Source organism: Triticum urartu, chromosome 6, assembly GCF_003073215.2.
Source record: "Triticum urartu cultivar G1812 chromosome 6, Tu2.1, whole genome shotgun sequence".
NCBI classification, from domain to species: Eukaryota; Viridiplantae; Streptophyta; class Magnoliopsida; order Poales; family Poaceae; genus Triticum; species Triticum urartu.
Window position 1 is genome coordinate 163,063,517 of NC_053027.1, and position 19,931 is coordinate 163,083,447.

General features: G+C 43.1%; 3 protein-coding genes across 4 annotated transcripts; 1 reads left to right on the forward strand and 2 right to left on the reverse strand.

Annotated features, from left to right (window-relative positions):
• Window positions 1-158: 158 nt before the first annotated feature.
• LOC125517617 (mediator of RNA polymerase II transcription subunit 18) lies at window positions 159-3,152 on the reverse strand. The gene is made up of 5 exons (XM_048682827.1): window positions 2,828-3,152; window positions 1,198-1,297; window positions 1,041-1,098; window positions 599-955; window positions 159-497 (listed from the first exon to the last, which is right to left on the reverse strand). The coding sequence occupies exons 1-5, from the start codon at window positions 2,861-2,863 to the stop codon at window positions 395-397; spliced, it is 654 nt and encodes a 217-aa protein (XP_048538784.1). The 5' UTR covers window positions 2,864-3,152; the 3' UTR covers window positions 159-394.
• A 197-nt stretch (window positions 3,153-3,349) lies between these two features.
• Window positions 3,350-12,332, forward strand: LOC125517614 (brefeldin A-inhibited guanine nucleotide-exchange protein 1-like). Of its 2 annotated transcripts, none has more exons than XM_048682824.1 (12): window positions 3,350-4,481; window positions 5,616-5,933; window positions 6,525-6,855; window positions 6,954-7,376; window positions 7,451-7,743; window positions 7,825-8,098; window positions 8,799-9,301; window positions 9,391-9,712; window positions 9,845-10,193; window positions 10,288-10,931; window positions 11,152-11,918; window positions 11,996-12,332. In XM_048682824.1, exons 1-11 carry the CDS (start codon window positions 3,499-3,501, stop codon window positions 11,758-11,760), a joined length of 5,049 nt encoding a protein of 1,682 aa, XP_048538781.1. In that variant the 5' UTR covers window positions 3,350-3,498; the 3' UTR covers window positions 11,761-11,918; window positions 11,996-12,332. The 2 variants fall into 2 exon arrangements, with proteins under 2 accessions (XP_048538781.1, XP_048538782.1); XM_048682825.1 differs by having other exon boundaries at window positions 12,004-12,332.
• A 2,293-nt stretch (window positions 12,333-14,625) lies between these two features.
• On the reverse strand, window positions 14,626-17,471 carry LOC125515040 (mitotic spindle checkpoint protein BUBR1). Its single transcript, XM_048680458.1, has 11 exons — window positions 17,183-17,471; window positions 16,996-17,055; window positions 16,707-16,851; window positions 16,470-16,627; window positions 15,942-16,020; window positions 15,797-15,863; window positions 15,654-15,711; window positions 15,401-15,563; window positions 15,135-15,220; window positions 14,961-15,044; window positions 14,626-14,873 (listed from the first exon to the last, which is right to left on the reverse strand). Exons 1-11 carry the CDS (start codon window positions 17,404-17,406, stop codon window positions 14,813-14,815), a joined length of 1,185 nt encoding a protein of 394 aa, XP_048536415.1. The 5' UTR covers window positions 17,407-17,471; the 3' UTR covers window positions 14,626-14,812.
• Window positions 17,472-19,931: the final 2,460 nt, after the last annotated feature.

Here is a 19,931-nt window from a genome sequence, read left to right on the forward strand (position 1 = left end):
CACAATTTTGTCAGTTAGGAAAACAGGCAGAACAACCTGTTCTTTCCTTTCAATTTAGTAGTGTTATTATTTGGCTTCTCCACCTTTTGCTATTCTCAAACTAATCGTGTAAACTGGTAAACAAACAACAAAGTGATGTCAGACATAAGCCGGGGAGATGTACCGCGTACTACTTCGAGATAAGTTCCAACTAAGCAGAGATGCTTAGGCTGCTGATTGTCAACTCTTATACAAGTTACAAATCCCAGTGCCAAGAATACTTTTTCCAACACAGTGCCAACAATACTTGTTTAATCATACCATTTCGAGGTATCATAGTGTTATTCATGCATTCTAATCAACTGACTAGAAGTACAGACCAGCATGCCGCCTGAAGGATTACATATGACGAACATTACAATGTTTTCGCACCACCACTTGACATGAGCGAGGCAGCAGCAGCACCAGCAGTCGGGACGATTCCAGTTGAATTGCCTGGTTTAGAGAGATGCAGCAGCCTGCAACAATGTTCGTGGTCCGTGAGTGACGGTTATTCAAAAGAAGACACGTGAAGATTATATCTAACTGAAGTATCAAAATTCAGGTTGGGGGTACTTACGGCGCTAGATATTCACAGAATGAGGTGACAGCTGAAACAACATCATTGTAATTGTTAGCAGCGGCTGGTGCTGTGATCTCCACCAGCTGTATTCCAGGAGTGACCTGCACAGCTTCGTCGGTCGCATGCAGTTTTGGCATCTTGTTGGCAGAAGTCACAGTCACGGTGAACTGGGCACCTCGCTGGAAGCGAAACGCAAAGCCAACCTTCAAGATTTCATGATCTAACTTGTAGCCGATGCCGTAGAAGTAACGTAACACATTGCTGCTGGCTTTGCTTTCTACGATTGTACGCACAAGAATTGAGATTTGCTCTGCACCGGCACCTCTCATGGCACCACCAACATGTCTTATGGTCCTATACATACAAATATTACCAACTGCAGATCAGTGTAAAAATTACGAGGAAGATTAAATTTCAGCAGCTTAACACAATCAGTTACCAGGATGGTGTAGGCTGAGCTAAATCACACAACAAACGAACCTCTGATGGGACAGCTCCTGTACGACTGAAAGAGGTTAGCAGATATAACAATTGCTTTTTTTGCTAAAAAAGAAACAATTGCTTATGATCCTGACAACAGAAAGATAAAAACTAACCTAGCATTGGTACACTTTTAAGACAGAGCTCATGCACCCTCACACGTTCCTTTGGGACACCAGAGAGGCCTTGGAGAAGAACCTCCAGAGCTTCAACATGCTGCATAGTGCATACCCAAAGGAAAAAAAATGTTAGTAATGGCATTCACATATAAAAACTATAAGCGGTCTAAATGAATGTGGAGATGAATGAAATCACTTTACTGTAAATAAATAACATATAATTATGTGATTCCCCCAGCTGTACAACAATATTTTATATTATATCATAAGTAGTGCTCTCAAAGTGGAGAAATACAGTTGACATACCATATATGGTGGTCAGCATGATCTACCCATCATTTTTGTGATAATACTTTTTAATGTTCGAAATTCATGCTAAGTGTCCATCAACTTGTCATGGAGATAATGAGTCAATAAAAACTAGCATTAATTATTATTCTCTACAAACATAAGACTCAGATATCACTTCACACTTAAGGGAAGAAATGACAACTTTATTATCTTCTCAAGTAAACATTAAGGAGAGATAAATCAGCTCAGCAGGTGACATATTTTACATGTAATTCTAGTCCAACACGAGGTGGCTGCGCGACCCATGGATAGCATAGATCTTACCTTTTATTTCTAAAGGAATAGCATAAATCTTACAGCCATAGAGACTCTTTTCATAAGACAATTGATAAACCAGTGTATACTGACAACTAAAACAACGAAATCAATACCCTAGATGAGTGAAGTCAAATATGTGGGACTGAATTTCCCTTTACTGTAAAAAACCACACAAATTACGTGATTCCTCCAACTGTACATCAAATCTATCTATTGTATTATAATATCAAAAGTAGTGCCCTCAAAGTGGAGCAATGGTTAACATATCGTGGTCAGCAGGATCTAAATATCAATTTTGTGACATTTAACAAAAATGTCATGTTGATTTTGATTCATTCTGATAGAGTAAACGGTGCCAACCAACTTTTCATGGGGAGTTGGAGATAATGGATCAGTGAAAAGCTCTAGCATTATTTATTCTAAATTCTGATGGCACTTCATGCTTATAGAAGAAATAACAAGTTAACCATCTTCTTCCAAACAGATTAGAGATAGTTAACCAGGGTTGAGCTGGCCTAAATCTTAAGACAAGTACAGTTAAAGGGGCCCCTTTTCATGAGAAAATAATTGAAAAATTAGTGTGTGGAGATAGTTATGCTGACAACTCCAACAAAGGGAAATCAATATCCAAGATAGCCTGAAAGGCCAAAGGGCCTGTATGCCAAAATTCGTATCAAATACACATACAAGATAGCACAGAAGGTCATGTCTGATCAACAAAGTAGGTGCATGGCAAGAGGCAACAAGACAGAAAGATGCGCCATCCTACGACGAATCATAATACATGAATACTATGGAGATCATCACTCAGCCTATGTTTTGACATATGATTTTTCCGGCCATTGTTCAAATCAGTCATGCTTTACAGCATCCTTGACAAGCTAATTCCGTATGAAACAGCCAAACAGCATATGCTTTTTTGCAGCAAGTAGAGTTCACTTGCACCGCCCTAACAGCAATGGATAGCTACTGCACACATGAATGAATGACTAGAAAGACACACAAAGAGGCACGGTACCTGGGTCTCGATGATGCCCTGCACCACGCACTCCATCAGCCAGGGGCGGATCCAGACGGCGTGCCGAAATTGTGAAGGTCAGTGGGATTTCACTACTCGCTGGATGGAGACAACCTCAGATGTCAATCCCAATGGCCAAAGACTGGGACGGGGTGGGGACAGCAGGAGCGTGATGTCGGGGCGAGGAAGGACGGAGATGGCGGTGGGGGGCGGGAGGCGGAGGTGTTGGTGGTGGGGATGGGAGCGGGAGCGGGAGCGCGGCGTCGGCGGCGGCCGGTGTTAGCTAGGGCACGGCGGGGTTGACTCGGAAGGGAGAAACCGGGGCGACGAGAATACCAGAAAGCGCAGGGAGCAAAGTGGCAAAGCGCACTAGTTCGGTAACGCCCCGCTCAGGAAAGTTCCGCAGTGGCCCTCGCGGGGGGCGGGAATCCCAGTCCTACCCCTCCTCCTTCCTCTCTTCCACTCCACGCGCACGCACGCACGCCCCGGTCACCTCCCTCGCATTCCCATTTGTTCCACCCCTCTTCCTCGGCCTGTCCCCCTCTCTCTCTCTCTCTCTCTCTCTCTCTCTCTCTCTCAGATCTCTCTGCCTCCAATGACCACCGCCGCGGCGAAGACCAGCGCGTAGCGGCCTCTCTCCCCCTCTCCTCCGGGAGCGCCCCATTCCCGCCATGGCGTCCCCCACGGCGCCGCTGGGCGGCTCCACCCCGTCGGGCCGCGTGCTCGGCCCCGCGCTGGACCGCATCATCAAAAACGCCGCGTGGCGGAAGCACTCGGCGCTCGTCGCCGCGGCCAAGTCGGCGCTCGACCTCCTCTCCTCCTCCTCCTACCACTCGCCCGACCCGACCTCGCCCAACCCCTCGCCGCTCCTCGGCCTGCCCGTCGCCGCGGCCGCCGCCTCGCTGCACGCGCTCATCCTCGCGCTCGAGTCCGCCTCCCCCAAGGTCGCCGACCCCGCGCTCGACTGCGTCGCCAAGCTCCTCTACCACCGCCTCCTCCTCGGCGACCTCGGCGAGGCCGCCGACGACTCGCCCGCCTCCAAGCTCCTTGCCGCCGTCCTCTCCTGCGGCGCCCTTAACGACGACGCCATGGAGCTCGCCACCCTCCGCGTGCTCCTCGCCGCCGCGCGCTGCCCCTCCATCGCCATCCGCGGCGACGGCCTCGGCCAAATGCTCAAGACCTGCTACAACATATACCTCAGCAGCAGCAGCGGCGCCAATCAGATGTGCGCCAAGCTGGCGCTCGCGCAGGTGCTGGTCATCGTGTTCGCGCGCGTGGAGGTGGACTCCATGGACGTGCGCGTGCCGACGGTGTCCATCACGGACATGATGGATGTGTCCGATCACCGCCTCAACGACTCCGGCATCGTGCAGGTGGCACAGGGGTTTATAAATGACGCCATGGAAGGGAGTGACGTCCCGGAGCCAGGGACCCTGGGGGCGATGGCTGAGGCCGATGAGAAGGATGATGAGGGGATGAGCAAGATCAGGGAGGATGGGTTAGCACTCTTCAAGAACCTCTGCAAGCTGTCAATGAAGTTCTCGACACCAGATAACCCCGAGGACCAGGTGCTGTTGCGGGGGAAGGTGTTGTCTCTCGAGTTGCTCAAGATGGTTGTGGACAATGCTGGACCATTCTGGAGAATCAATGAAAAGTATGATCACAATTGCTCTTGTTTCCCTTTATATGCATTTTTAACAATTTAACTTACTGCATTATCTATCAACACAAATATTGTTACTGCAGTCAATTGGAAGAGTGTTGATGGCTCAAACAACTATGTGAAGGAAGGCATAAAATAGGCAATGTAGAAACATACACTAGTACTAGCTCATGAATTCACACCTTTTCTTTTATTAGGGTATATTTTTATTTTGATCCAGGTGTGGTTTGCTTATGTATCTCTCAACATGTTTTTATGAGTGTTGTGGTACGTATAATCAACATGATAATGTGGCATGGGAAAGAAAATATGGTATTGGTTTATGGTAATAGATGCAAATTTACAAGACTTTGAATCCTTGCTGAAAGAGTTAAAGGTTATATAGCTATGGAGGTTCAACAGAACTAGTGTGATGTCTGTGCCGTATTTTGGTATGGAAAAACATATGTGCCAACTCGTTACTCCATGCCCTCTGCCCCGCCGTGACACTTGGCTGATGTCAGCCCAGCTTGTGTCATGCCTCTGCCACTGTGAGCGTCCTATGCCACACCCTTTGCCTGCCCAGTGCCCACCAATGGTCATGCTTTGTTCTGGCCCATGCCATGACTTGTGTTGAAGTATTTGCTTGTTTGGAGGTATTTTCTCCTTCCTTTTTTTATAAAGAAATTTTAGGATGGTTGAAGGAGGGTGAGAGCACTGAATGCAGTAAGTAACCACCACTGCCGCTGCTCTCCGAACTCCACTATTTTGTAGTAGTATAATAGAAGATGTTCATCATCTAGCACAAGGTAGAGAAATGGCGGTGGCAAAAATATGTTCTTTGTTCAGCAAACTTCTTGCAAGTGCATACATGGAACTTTTAACATTTATGAACGTGTATCCATGAAAATGGGAAGGAATAATTCCAACAGAACAATCAAAACCATGTGTGGTTGAGGTTGTGATTGTACCTGTACATGCAGGATATGAATATGGCTATTCACACAAATTCTGGTCAATATAAAATTATGTAGGAGAGATTACTAGGTTTTCTTTAGTTATTTTTATAAAGGAACACCCCATTTTAGTGTGATCTTGACAAGAGAGTTAAACTTAAATACTGAAGTTTTTTTTCTTTTCCTGCAGGTACCTTGGAGCAATCAAGCAGTATCTTTGTTTGTCCTTGTTGAAAAACAGTGCCTTGTCAGCAATGAGTATTTTCCAGCTTTTGTGCTCCATATTTGTGGGTTTGCTGTCAAGATTTAGATCTGGGCTGAAAGAAGAAATTGGAATATTTTTTCCCATGCTTGTCCTAAGGGTTCTTGAGAATGTCCATCAGCCTAGCTTTCTGCAGAAAATGACAGTTCTAAATTTGTTGGAGGACATCTGTAAAGAATCTCAGGTTCTTATTGATATCTTCGTCAACTACGATTGTGATGTTGATGCACCAAATATTTTTGAAAGGTATGCAAATATCGTCCTGATGTGTAGTAAATTCCAGTTATGCTGCAAGTTATAAAAAATGAAAACAATAGAGGGCTGAACCTAGTTTCATGGGCCAAGTCAAGTAAGCAGGGCTGAAGACAATTTGTTTGTTAGTTTTTCAATCTTCTTCCTTCTATGCTTAGATTAAGTGGAAATGACCTACTTGATCAGCAAGTAAGCGAGCGGTAGTTCAGTACCATTTTACTCTCATAGAACCCAGAAAAAATAATACTCCCTCCGTCCGAACAAGCTTTTTCGACGGAGGGAGTATGTGTTTTGCTTCAGCTGAACCTTGTAGTCTTAGCTTAGCCACTACCAAGACAAGGTTCTTATGATATCTTTGTGAGCTACGATTGTGATGTTGATGCACCAAATGTTTTTGGAAGGTATGCAAATTTCTTGCTGATGAGTAGTAAATTCCTTTTATGTTGCAAGTTATAAAAAAAATGATAAACAATAGAGGGCCAGGGTAGCCTTGCATTAAGCTGAGAGCACAGTTCTGTGAAAATTGTGGTTCTCTCTCTTTTCATCACATATTAAAGCACTTCTAATTCCAGCAGATATTTGCAGGATTGTCAATGGACTTCTAAAGACCGCTCTCGGGGTTACTCCTGGAGCCACAACAACATTAACCCCAGTCCAAGACCAAACATTTCGGACTGAGTCAGTCAAGTGCCTTGCTACCATACTCAAATCAATGGGTTCATGGATGGACCAACAGTTGAGAATTGGTGATTTTTCACCCAAAATTTCCGAGGTCTCTTTAAATTCGCTAGACAGTCCTAACATTGGAGAAGATGGGAATGGAATTGATTATGAACTGCAATCTGACTCTTATAGCCCAGATACGTCTGATGCTTCCTCACTTGAGCAACGTCGTGCTTATAAAATAGAACTTCAGGTATGTAAATGTTTGTGTGCTTAGTTTATATTCTCTCCACCTGTAGTGTGTTTTGAGGGAGCACATTTTAGTTACTGATGTTATATTTCGTCCTGCAGAAAGGAATTTCCATGTTTAACAGAAAACCTTCTAAGGGTATTGATTTTCTCATTAAAAGCAAGAAAATAGGTCAATCCCCAGAAGATGTTGCTTCTTTCTTGAGAAACACTGCTGGTTTAAATGCAACAATGATTGGGGACTATTTGGGTGAAAGAGATGAATTCCCTATCAAAGTTATGCATGCATATGTCGATGCACTGAATTTTGAAGGTATTGACTTCGGTGAAGCCATTAGGTATTACCTGCGAGGTTTCAGGTTGCCTGGGGAAGCACAGAAAATTGACCGGGTCATGGAAAAGTTTGCTGAACGATACTGCAAGTGCAACCCGAATTCTTTTACCAGTGCAGATACTGCATATGTTCTTGCTTATTCTGTAATCATGCTCAATACTGATGCTCATAATATGATGGTCAAGGATAAGGTTTGCCAAATGATTACTTTCATCTGTTGTCAGTAATAACATGCATGCTCATTGATAGGGTTTTCCTTATGCAGATGTCTAGATCTGACTTCATTCGGAACAACCGAGGAATTGATGATGGAAAGGATTTGCCTGAAGTTTATCTGAGTACATTGTATGACCAAATTGTAAAAAATGAGATCAAAATGAGTGCTGATTCATCAGTTCCACAAAACAAGCAACCTAGCAGTGTAATGAAGCTCTTGGGCTTAGACAATATTATAAACCTTGTCAACTGGAAGCAGGCTGAAGATAAGGCACTTGGAGCAAATGACTTACTCATCAAGAACATACAGGAGAAATTCAAAGCAAAGAGCGCGAAATCAGAGTAAGACTGACAATACTCTGCTATAGACAATAGTTTTGCATCTGTTGCTAGACAATTAATTCAACCTTGTGCTACATGCAGATCTGTATTTTATATTATTACCGATACAACCATTTTGCGATTCATGATGGAGGTTTGTTGGGCCCCTATGATGGCTGCATTCAGCATGACGCTTGACCAATGTGATGATAAGGCTGCAACGTCGCAGTGTTTGCAGGGATTCAGATACGCAGTGCATGTCACCTCCGTAATGTGCATGCAGACGCAAAGAGATGCCTTTGTGACATCTGTAGCCAAGTTCACATACCTTCATTGTGTGGCAGACATGAAACAGAAGAATGTGGATGCTGTGAAGGTAGGAACTTGAATGGCTAAGCAGTACGTTGATGTTCTTCTGCAATTTTTGACCAATGCATAACATGATAAGAAGGACCATATTATGCAAGGCATATCAGGCACGGCTTCTGTTGATCAGTTTAGCATGTATTTTGAGTTTGTACAAAGATAAATGAGGTGGTTCATTTTTTAGAACACTGAGAGAACATGATCTAGGTTGCTTTTGAAAGGTGATGGAGAATACTTTGTTTGGGTGGTAATGAATAAATACATTTACGTGCACACTCTACATTTGTCAACAGAGCTTTCAAACTGTATGCGTTAAATTATGCAGCAGAAGGAATACCACAGTACATTATGAGTCTTAAACCTTTTTTTTGCAGAGGCTTTTTTCTCCCATTATTTGGTTCTTTTTCACCACTTTATTCTTTGTTTTCCATACTTGCACTATATTGAAATTTTCAAGAATAAATTGTGTATGCCTATGTAGCCTCTTAATTTTTGTTGATGCCACACTTTGATGACTTCAGAAGTATGTAGGAGCTTGAACTTATCGAAGTATTGAACGCTTGCACAGGTGCACCATGCACTGTATCATACGTATACTCTTAAGCTATCATTTATCGTCAATGATGTATGAAGTAACACTTGAATCTAGTATGAGTCTCTTTGTCCATTTTATAACGAGTCATAATTTTTCTACTTAATGTTTTTCACAGGCTATAATATCCATTGCAATCGAAGATGGTGATTATTTGCAGGAAGCTTGGGAGCATGTGCTAACATGTCTTTCACGGTTTGAGCATTTGCATCTTCTTGGAGAAGGGGCACCTACGGATGCTTCCTTTTTGACAGTACCTCTGGTTGATTCAGAAGAAAAAACACAGAAATCAAGTACCAATACAGCCTCAAAACGAACTAATGCTCTTCAGAATCCAGCTGTCATGGCTGCTGTTCGAGGCGGTTCTTATGACAGCACAACAGCAAAAAATAATGCCTCAGCTTTAGTTACTCCTGACCAGATTAACAACTTCATATCAAACATTAATCTATTAGACCAGATTGGCATTTTTGAGTTGAATCATATATTTGCTCATAGCCAAAGATTAAATAGCAATGCAATTGTTGCTTTTGTGGAAGCTCTTTGCAAGGTCGCAATCACAGAGTTGCAATCACCTACAGATCCTCGTATCTTCTGCCTAACGAAGATAGTGGAAATTGCGTAAGATTTTTGCAACACCTATTTCCAGAAATAAAGTTACGTCATCAACACTTTCTGAAGTGTTTTAACTCAGAGCATGATTTGTGCAGGCATTACAATATGAACCGCATACGTTTGGTGTGGTCTCGTATTTGGAAAGTTCTATCTGATTTCTTTGTGTCTGTTGGGTCGTCAGAAAATCTTTCTGTGGCAATATTCGTTATGGACTCCTTGAGGCAGCTAGCCATGAAATTTCTTGAAAGAGAAGAACTAGCAAATTATAATTTCCAGAATGAATTCCTGCGACCTTTTGCGGTGGTTATGCAGAAGAGCAATGCTTCAGAAGTACGAGAACTTGTGGTTCGATGTGTCTCCCAAATGGTTTTGAGTCGTGTTAACAATATAAAATCAGGATGGAAAAGCGTTTTCACGGTGCGTATGGTGTTCTATGGTTATTCTTAGTTTGCCTTGATTATTGTAGCATAACTTTATAGAAGCTAGTTCGACAAATAAATGGAACATTCCTAGTTTACCACTCAATATTTATGACGTTTTATCTTACAGGTTTTTACTGCGGCTGCTGCTGATGATCGAAAAAGCATTGTTCTGTTAGCATTTGAGACTATGGAGAAGATTGTCCGGGACTTTTTTCCATACATAACTGAGACTGAAACCACAACATTTACTGATTGTGTTAAATGTCTTATTACATTCACAAGTAGTAAATTTAGCAGCGATGCCAGTCTCAATGCTATTGCTTTTCTTCGGTTCTGTGCTGTGAAACTTGCCGAGGAAGGATTTGTCTGTCATGACAAGGATACCGACCATCAATCAAATAATTTGGATTCTTCAGAGGGGAATGCCATAGTGCACAAGGATGATCATGTTTACTTCTGGGTTCCTTTGCTTGCTGGTAGGCTACCTTTTCTTTCACAGAGACTGCTATATTAGTTTGGAAATGCGTCACATCCGTAATATTGTTCTTGTTTGAATTTTCACTTTTCCAGGTCTAGCTAGATTGACAACCGACACACGGCCAACTATCAGAAAAGGTGCAGTAGAAGTACTCTTTGACATTTTGAAGGACCATGGAGAACTCTTTTCTCAGTCCTTCTGGACCAATATCTTTGGATCTGTTATTTATCCTCTATTTAATGGTGAAATCCGTACACCCAATGGTCAAAGTGACAGCACTGAGGATGATTCATGGAATTTTGAAACTAAAACAGTGGCTGTGAAATGTTTAGTGGATCTGTATGTTACATTTTTTGATGTGATGCGGCCAGAACTCACTAGAGTTACCTCTGTTGTTACCAGTTTTATCAGAAGCGCTTATAGACAATCTGCTATCACTGGTATGTCTGTTTTTCAGCGTTTAACAGAAGGGCTTGCAAGCAAACTCTCCAAGGACGAATGGAAAGAGATCTTATTATGCTTTAAAGAAGCAGCAGCACATACATTGGTTGTTTTCGACAAAATAGTTAAGATGATGCAAAATATTGAAATTCCAGAAAGAAACGAGTCTTACTCTGAAGCAGAGAAATATTCAGATCCTGACATAGAGGATGAAGAGGAAGCTAATATGGAAACATCGTCTTATGCCATTGTCAAGATGAAGAACCATATGTCTCTGCAACTCGTAATTGTTCAGGTACTTCAAACCTTGTGCCAGTTTAATTCGATGCTGATCGATTTGTATATCACGTCTTTCTTTGTAAATTTTGTTCAATACTCCGCTTTAATTGCACACCCAAATAAAATAGGAATTAGAACAAATAAAATACAACAAGAATTTTGCCTTCATGTTTTGTGTTCTGACATGCCAATAGTTATATTAAGATCACACTCACCATTCTGTGGCTTCTCTCCAGGGAATTGTTAAATTGTATGAGACACACAGGAGATCCTTCTGTGCTGAGCATATGGGCATAATTTTGGAGATGCTATCAGCCATTACGTCCCATGCAAGTGAAGTGAGTTCTGAATCTGCTTTGCACAATAAATTCCACAAAGCATGCTCCCTTCTGGAGATATCTGAGCCAGCAGTCATCCATTTCGAGAATGAGTCTTACCAGAGCTACCTCAAACTTCTGCAAGCTTTGCTTCACGACAACCCATCTTTGTCACGAGAAATGAACATTGAGTCACAAATTATGCTTGTTTCTGTGAAAATACTACGGAAATATCTGAACTGTGCAGGTCAGGAACCATCGAAGGATGCTTCTTGTAAAGATCCAGTTGTACACTGGGCGCTGCCTTTATCCGCTGCTAAGAAAGAGGAACTGTCTGCTAGAACCCCATTGGTCCTTCATGTAATGCGGTTACTTGGTGGTCTAGAGAGGGAGTGCTTTAGGAGGAATTTGCCCCTCCTTTTCCCTTTATTAGCTAATCTTGTTCGCTGCGAGCATAGCTCTAGAGAGGTTCAAGTTGCACTGTATGATGTCTTTCAGTCATCAATAGGCCCTATTATTTCAGTATAGCTTATATTGATGGTTCACCAATTGTACAATTTTGTCACTCGATCGTGGTAGGGTAACTTGATTGATGGTTACATAGAAATATGGAATAAGAAAAAGATTACAGCTTGGCAGTGCCGTAAATGATTCAAACCTGTTCCTCCAGCATTCTGGTGTTGAAGGTAAAAACCTCTTCCTGTTTCTTGGCACATCAACTTATTTTCAAGCATAGAGCAGGATATTAATGTACTCTTGTCAGTGTGGCAGCATCATGTAACATGTAACATCGACTCAGATACCTGGAGGGAGGAGACCTTTTGAAGGGCATTTTCCCTTCTTTCCTAACATTAATTTCGATTCGTGGGGGTTATCGTCGACGCCGCTGGCATTGAAGGCAAATGGATATATTGCAACAAAGTATGTCTGACTTCGAGGTCCTGCATCAACAGCTATGGAGTACTTATACAAGGGAGTGGTCTGTTCACCAGTGACCAAAATTTTGGGGTGTAGCCTTTCTTTTCCCTTTTGATTTGACAACAGCCTTGTATAGGGTTTTCTTTTGAACCAAGACTAAAATAAAGTGTCTCATCTATCAAGTTCTTCCTTTTTTCCCAATCTTTCTGCCCTCTTTGAATTGCGATCACCGTGTCTTCATGGCAATAAACATGAGGATTTAGCTACATGAATAATGTGGTTTAAACGAAATAGACATGTCTGAAACGGTAGGTGTAGGACACAAGCTGCCCTCATCCTGTAATTCTTTTGTCTTGTGGCCAAGTAGCTAACTGCTCTGGAAAGCGAAGGTTGGGTATATATACACTTGGAGATCACTATCCATGACTCAAGTTCACCGACTTCCTTGTTGAAAACTACCGCCCAACGAGCCACCAACGCTCAAGGCATTGACCAAGAAAAATGACATTTCGATGGCACAGAACATTAACTATTCTGGTAGGAGTTCCACAGTTTTTATTTCTTCTCTTATAGGAATGCGACAAGAATCAGTTCCAAACATGCCTTTTTTACATATGTTCATCTGCTTTCGGGCGTAAAAAGTAACATTTGTCCATGCTTGAAATAAGTAGGAGTAGCATTACAAGAAAGTGGCAGCAGGCAGCAAAAGTGAGATATACAAAGTCAACTTGTGCACCCACCACAAGAAGGGTAACTACCAACTAACTACTCCCTCTGTAACTTTTTATAAGACGTTTTCAGAGTCCACTACGAGCTAAAAGTCGTATGGTCGTCATCCTGCACAGGCTGCTGCGGGTAGGACCTCTTGATGAACTCCAAGCAGTCAGCAATGGCCTGGTCGGCATGGAAGGAAACCGAGCTCTCCCTCCCCCGCAGTGCCGCCGGCCGTGCCGCTGATCTCGGCGCGGGTCGCCTCCTGATCCCAGGGCAGCACCTGAGCTCCTCCATGCACCGGACGACGAGGCCGGCAAGCCGGAACAGCCGCACCCGCAGCCGGAGCAGCGACCCCAGCCGGACGTGCCGCACCCGGCGCCCTCGCCGGCCCTGCCTCGCCTCATGGACCATCGCCATCGGGTGGCTGCCCCTGTATCTTCACTACCACTGGCCTGAACGGAGCTTGTGTTGTGTGTGTAATGTAAAGTCCACCATGTGTGCGCGGCCTCTTATATAGGCTCGGCGCCGGCGCACCGGTAAGCGCCGAGTGTTTGCCCGTCGTTTTCTCGTTCGCTCAAGGCTTTATGGATGGAAAATGGCGCCGGTCAGGTGGTACAGTAAGTAAGACACCGCGTGACGCAGGGGTGCGGCCAGAGCCGCTGTTTTTAATACGTTATCGCTTGCATAAACCACTCGCCTGGAAATTTTCTCTTGGCGCCATCCTCTTTCGGAGGAATGCTCCCGTCATGTCATGCTGTGCGCCCTTGATCCTGTCGTGTACCAGGCTGCTGATGCGTTGTAGATTGCACCGCTATCTGAATCGGAACGGAATCCGTGTGCCCTCCATGGTTTCGTTCATGCTTGATACTACTTTCTCCATTTCTTTTTAGTCTGCATATAAAATTTAGTTAAAGTCAAATTTTATAAAGTTTGACCAACTTTATAGAAAAAAAATATTTTTTTTTGAAACGGTAGAAAAAAATATTAACATCTACAACACTAAAGCTATATGGTATAATATTTTCATGATGCATCTAACAACATATATTTCATATTAAGAATCTTGATATTTTTCTCTATAAACTTAGTCAAAGTTTATAAAATTTGACTTTGATCAAATCTTACATACAGCCTAAAAAGAAACAAAAGGAGTAGTTAATTGAGCAAGATGGAGAGTAGTACTTCCTCCGTTCCAAAATACTTGTCGTGATACCACGACAAGTATTTTGGAACGGAGGGAGTACAATAATAGCGTTAAGAGCACAACCACACACACGCGCACGCGCACACGCACACAAATTATTCGAAATCATGGAGGGCACACGCGCCTGTGAGTTTTGACACGCCTGATCTGTCCCGTCCTGCATGCAGCAAGGCCCAAATGGCAACACTGATCGATTCGGTTTCGTCGCCTTCTTCTGTACCCTGTGGCGGGCCTTGACAGGACCTGAGAAAGTTTGCAGCAGTGGAATGGAGATCCATGGAAGAAAATTATGCCTTTTCCAGGAGCAAACCATGCGAGCTGTTGCAAATGGGAGCTTGCCATGACTAAAATACTTGATCCAATGTGTCATGTACCCATTTGCATCAAGTCACGTTTTGTTTGTCATGGCACTTGCGTACTATTTGGAGAATCCAATGCCTTTAAGGTTCTTTATTTGCTAGGAAATAATCAGGCTGTCTCGACATCGATTTGACCTCTCTGGATATTCAGACAAAATAAAGAGATAGTGCCACTAGAAGCTGGCAAGATCAAATAACTTTGTGACAAAACGGAAAATTTATTCAATCCTCACCTCGATGAGGATTAATCAATCAAACTAGTGTACATGGATCACAACAATCAAGCCTACATATGCTTGGCGCATCTATAAGCTTTAGAGTCTAAAGCTTATTTGGCATAGAGGCACAGATTCAAACAACAAGTCATCAACAATATGACTGTTAATTATCTAAGGCTGCTCAGCGGGAAGTTGCGCAGCGGGTTCTCCTTAAGCAATTCAGTTTCCCTGTACAAAGAAAACAGGCAGGTCAAAAATTGAGAGAAGAAAACATAATATGTGGAAACGGAAGGTGCATCAGTAAACTGTTCTTACTTCTTAAGGTTTTTGCTTGTTGCTTGCCTAAGCTTCAGAACAGATGGTTTTGGACTCTTTGGCACTTGAGGCGGGGCTGGTTCCCTAAGATGGTCGAAAGGGAATTTAGAAACACTTTATGTTTGTATAGTGATTCCTATAAAACTGATAACTTAAGGATGTCGTATAACATACTCGGCACATTCTTCATCTATAAAGACCTCAATGGAGCTGACACGAGCTGGCGGAACTGCTGGCCGTGCTGCTACCTTCGGTGGAATCTGTTCAATGAAATGTCATCATCAGTTTATAACTGAACGGGAAGAGGACATGACAGTCTCTCTTCCATTATCTTAAATTAAATTTACTGAACGGGTAGTAGTCCGTCCTTCAGAAAATCACTACCACGGAAGTAATCTGAATCTGTTCTTTGAAGAATTCTAGTGGCTCCACAAAAATACCTTGTGCGAAGTCCATCTGGCAGGCATCATGTTATTTTCTTTGTTTCTATCTGCTTGTGTTCCAAGGGTGTTCCACGCCCTGTCTTTGCTCCTAGCTCTCTCAAGGCCCTGACTTGGCAATGGGTTCTCTTTGTAAATTGAAATCGGTGTATTAACATCGATTCTGTGAATGTGCCAATACAACCAGTGTTAGTCAAGAAACCCTCCTGGTTTGGCTAGATACCTTGTTTGATTACATGCTAATGGTACTGACCTTTGCAGCTTTACCCTAGGTTTTGCCAACAGGTGGGAATTCTCTGCATGCTGACCTCCTGCCACATCAAATTCAAGATTAGTTTACACCCAGCCAGTCACTTGAAGTTGACGCTGAACGACAGTATAGCACACCACACTTACTAGTTTCACCACGGTTCAAGTCACTACCGAATTTGCGTACGGGCTGATCATCACTTGCGGTATCATCCTGTTGCAAGAGATAATAAACGATTCAACAAAGAGTGGAGATCAGAAAAAAAGGAGGCTGCAATCACAAATAGAGCACCTCGTGTTCCTTCTTTCTGGTTGATCTCCGAAGAAATGCCCTGTATGTAGTTTCCAACTTCTCCACAGGCTTTGCTTTCCTGATGGAAAAAGAATGAACAACCCAAGGATAAAATTTCACCAGCTCAGTCAATTATATACACAATTGCATAGTTAGTGGAAGAGAGATGAGGTAATCATAAGACAATTCCTTCAATGTACAAAAAGAGAGGCAAGTCAAGTACTCTGCAGGTAAAGTGTGCAATGGTGCATACGATCTAGACCGAAAGAACAGTAAAATACAGGACTCCAAGAAATTTAGGATAGATCGCTTGCAGACTGGAAACTAATACGTAAAAAATATCTACACCGACACTCTCAGACTATCAAATTAACAATTGATATTTTTAGACGAAATTAGCAATTGGTCTTAGTAAACTAATACATCCTGCAAGACATATTTTTACGGGTGCTTGAATCTACAAAGTAACCCCAAATCCAACAACCTTTGAAACATAGAAGTGCCAGTGTCTCATAAGAAGAATCTCACCTAGCTATTCCAAGATTAAAGATCTCGTCAGCTTTCTTAAGCTTGTTCTTCGACTCCATTAGCAATGCATAGCGAATGTAGAAAACAGCATGGCCCTCACCAATCTGGTTGGACTCCAGGAACCTGAATATCACCTCAGCGTCCGAACAGTTCCCAGCCTGCAAACCAAACTGCAGGTCAAATATACACGCTTCGGAAGTACAAAATAGATCAAGCCGAATTCAGTCAGCAACTCACATATTCTAACCACACTTTGAGGTACCGGAGATCATCCTTGTACCGCTCGTCATGCCAGAAGGCACGCACGCACTGCTCGTAGATCACGACCAGCCCTGAGAACTCCCCGCCGGCTGGAAACGACTCCTGGACCCATTTGATGCAGCTGCGCACAGGCAAAGCGGTGAGCACTGAGCCTATAGAAATCGATGCAAGGAGAAACCTTTGCACTCCAGGTTCTAGCTAGTGTGATTAGTACCATCCAAGAAACCATGTACAGAAAGGGGAGGATGGATCAAGTAGAACTTACTCTACCCACGGCTGGAGCGGATCTTCCCCTTGGTACTCTTCGATTGCTTGGATCATCCTCCTGGATCAGTCAATTCATCAAACACCGAACAAGCAAGAATATCAGGCACTCGTCCCCAGACCAGAAAGAACCAGAACCGAAGAAGCAAGGAAGGCCTTGCTAAGTAAGAGCCGAGGGTTTTCCGTACCCGCGTTCGGCCAGGAGCGCGGCGCGCTGGGCGGGGTCGGTGTGCGCCTTGAGGGCTTGGTTGAGGAGGCCGACGTTCCGCCCGCGTTTCAGCGGCCGCACGTTCTCCTTGAAGGTCTCCCACTCGCCGCACACGGCCACCGGCGCCATATCGGGCCCTGCCCCCAGCAGCGCCAGAGTCTCCGCGTCTAGCGCCGCCAGGTTTCTCGCCGCCGCCGCCGCCATGCGTACCGCTCCGAAGCCGACCGTTGGCAGAGGGTAGGTTTCAAACTCGTCGATTGGACCGTTGCGTTGAGGAGCGGGCGCAGGGTTGGGTTATATACATACAATGGCTGGGCTCTTGTCGGTTTTGGGCTTGAAAAGTACGGGCCCAGATCTACGGCCCACCTGATGTATGGTACTCCCTCCATTCCATAATGTAGTGCTTCCTCTATCCCTATGCTTTAACTTTGACCGTAAATTTAACTATCAAGACCGATTGCGGCGGGAGCAAAAATTATATCAGTGAATTTGTATTCGAAAGAATTTTTCAGTTATATAATTTTTTCTCCCATCGTAGTTGGTCTCGTTGGTTAAATTTATGGTCAAAGTTGAACCCCGAAAAGCGCGGGCGCACTATGTTTTAGAATTGAGGGAGTATGATTCTTCTTCATGCATCCAGAAACAGTATTATCCCCGAAAAATATATAATATATCCAGAAACACTATTCTACAGAATAATTGTATGGGTTAATATTTTTCTTTACAGAAACTGATAAGTGTTCATTTCAATGATTTTCTGGCGAATGTTAAAAATCCGCATCCTCAGAGCAAACATATTTTTCAAGAGGGGATCCGAATGGTAATCAAAGCTCAAAGTGTTGGCAATCAATTGATAAGACCGGACGAGCAACACACAATTGAGATCAATCAATTATATATTGAGGATGGATCAATTATTTTCCACATGTATGTTACATGGTGAGGCTATGCTTGCATGTTGAGAAAAATAGTTTAATGAGCGCTAACTATTAAGATATAGAATATGTTTTATCTCTCAGTCAGAGGTGAACTAATTATCTGGTTTAAGGGGATAAGCGGGACTCCGCTTGCATCCTTAGTTATAACACGCAATATTCATCTACATGGCATGCTTGCATCCTTAGTTATAACACGCAATATTCATCTACATGGCATTTCGAGACAACGTACAAGAGACTATAGAATCGTGCAAGTGCAAACCATGTCCATGTCTTAATCTGTACCAAATGTATTTATCTCGTGCACTCCACATTTTTATTTAATTGTGCCCTTTAAGGTCATGTGGTTTACTACCCCAACTCCACACTCGGAGCTTGTCCTTGGACAATCTCAGATGACAAATTTCCATTGCCTCGCAAACATCTATCACAACCTCGGAGCTTGCCACTAGTGAAGTTATGGATCCCTGTAATTCCTCGTAATCACAACCTCGATGCCTTTTGCTATTTTTCCTTACAGGTTAAACCATTTTTACCTTTTGTTCTATAAATCAATTCCAAGCATACAATACGCTTATCCTTGTAACTAGCAAAGCTAGCAAGACCTCGGTGACAAGTTGGGGACCAAGAATAAGTTCTTAACTGTGTGCAAGTATTAATCGTTGAGTTGTAAATTGAGCACCCCATAGATTGATAACCTTGGTTCTTTAATGAGGGAAATTTGCTGCTTACTGCAAGCCCTTACTCTTCGGGGCCCAACACCTCCCTAGAAGGATAACAGGAAGCCCCCCCTGATGAGTCGATAGCTGGTTTCCATCCATCAGAAATGACTGGATAATGCCATGACTAACCTGTTTTTAACTCATCTGCCATGGTATTTCTGCTCTACGAGTGAATACTACTCGGCTTATCAATTTTATTTCCACATGAGTTTTATGAGCCCCTCACAATCTTCCTACAAGCAACAATGGCGCGCGCTCAGGCGGATACAACTTGGGTAACTTGCCCATGGGAGGGGGCTAAATCACTTGACAAGCTACATCCAAATCGTGAAGGACCCGTTTGGTACTGATGATGACATAGCACCCAAGTACTGTTAACGGTGCATCGTTGCCTTGGAGTACAAGACATAAACATATAAGGCGGGCAGGGATCCCTCGACTAGGAGATCCGCTTGTAAACCGACCCATCAGGGGGGGCTTGTCTCAAAGACTAACCTGTTTTTAACTCATCTGCCATCAGAAATGACGGAATACCAACAATACAATCCGCCAAACACAAGAAGTAGGGTGTTACCTGGATACCCAATTTGGCTCTCTGGAACATTTGCTCTTGCGCACCAAATATTTTTGCAAATGTAAAAAAAAAGAATGACTTTTTGTAGACATGATATACTCCTAAATGTTATCTTCAAATGCTTAGGTGGAAAGTCCAAACATTTTGATCTGTAAAAAAGAAAAATTTAAACGCCAAAAATTTAGCATTTGTCGATCACGTAAAACTTGTTTTTTCATTGACGACACACTACTATTCAGTTAAGCGTAAACCAAGGTGTAAAAAATTCTTGTTCATATGAAAATCTCTTAGTAGTGCAGTAGCATCACATATGAACAGGGATTTTCATATGAATAGTCTTGGTTTATGAAATTACAAGATTGAATGACATGAACAAGTCAACAATATACTACTCCCTCAGTCTCACAATATAGGATGTTATTACAACCGATATACTCACATATTGATTGTAATAACATCTTATATCACAGGATGAAGGGAGTAAACATAGATAAA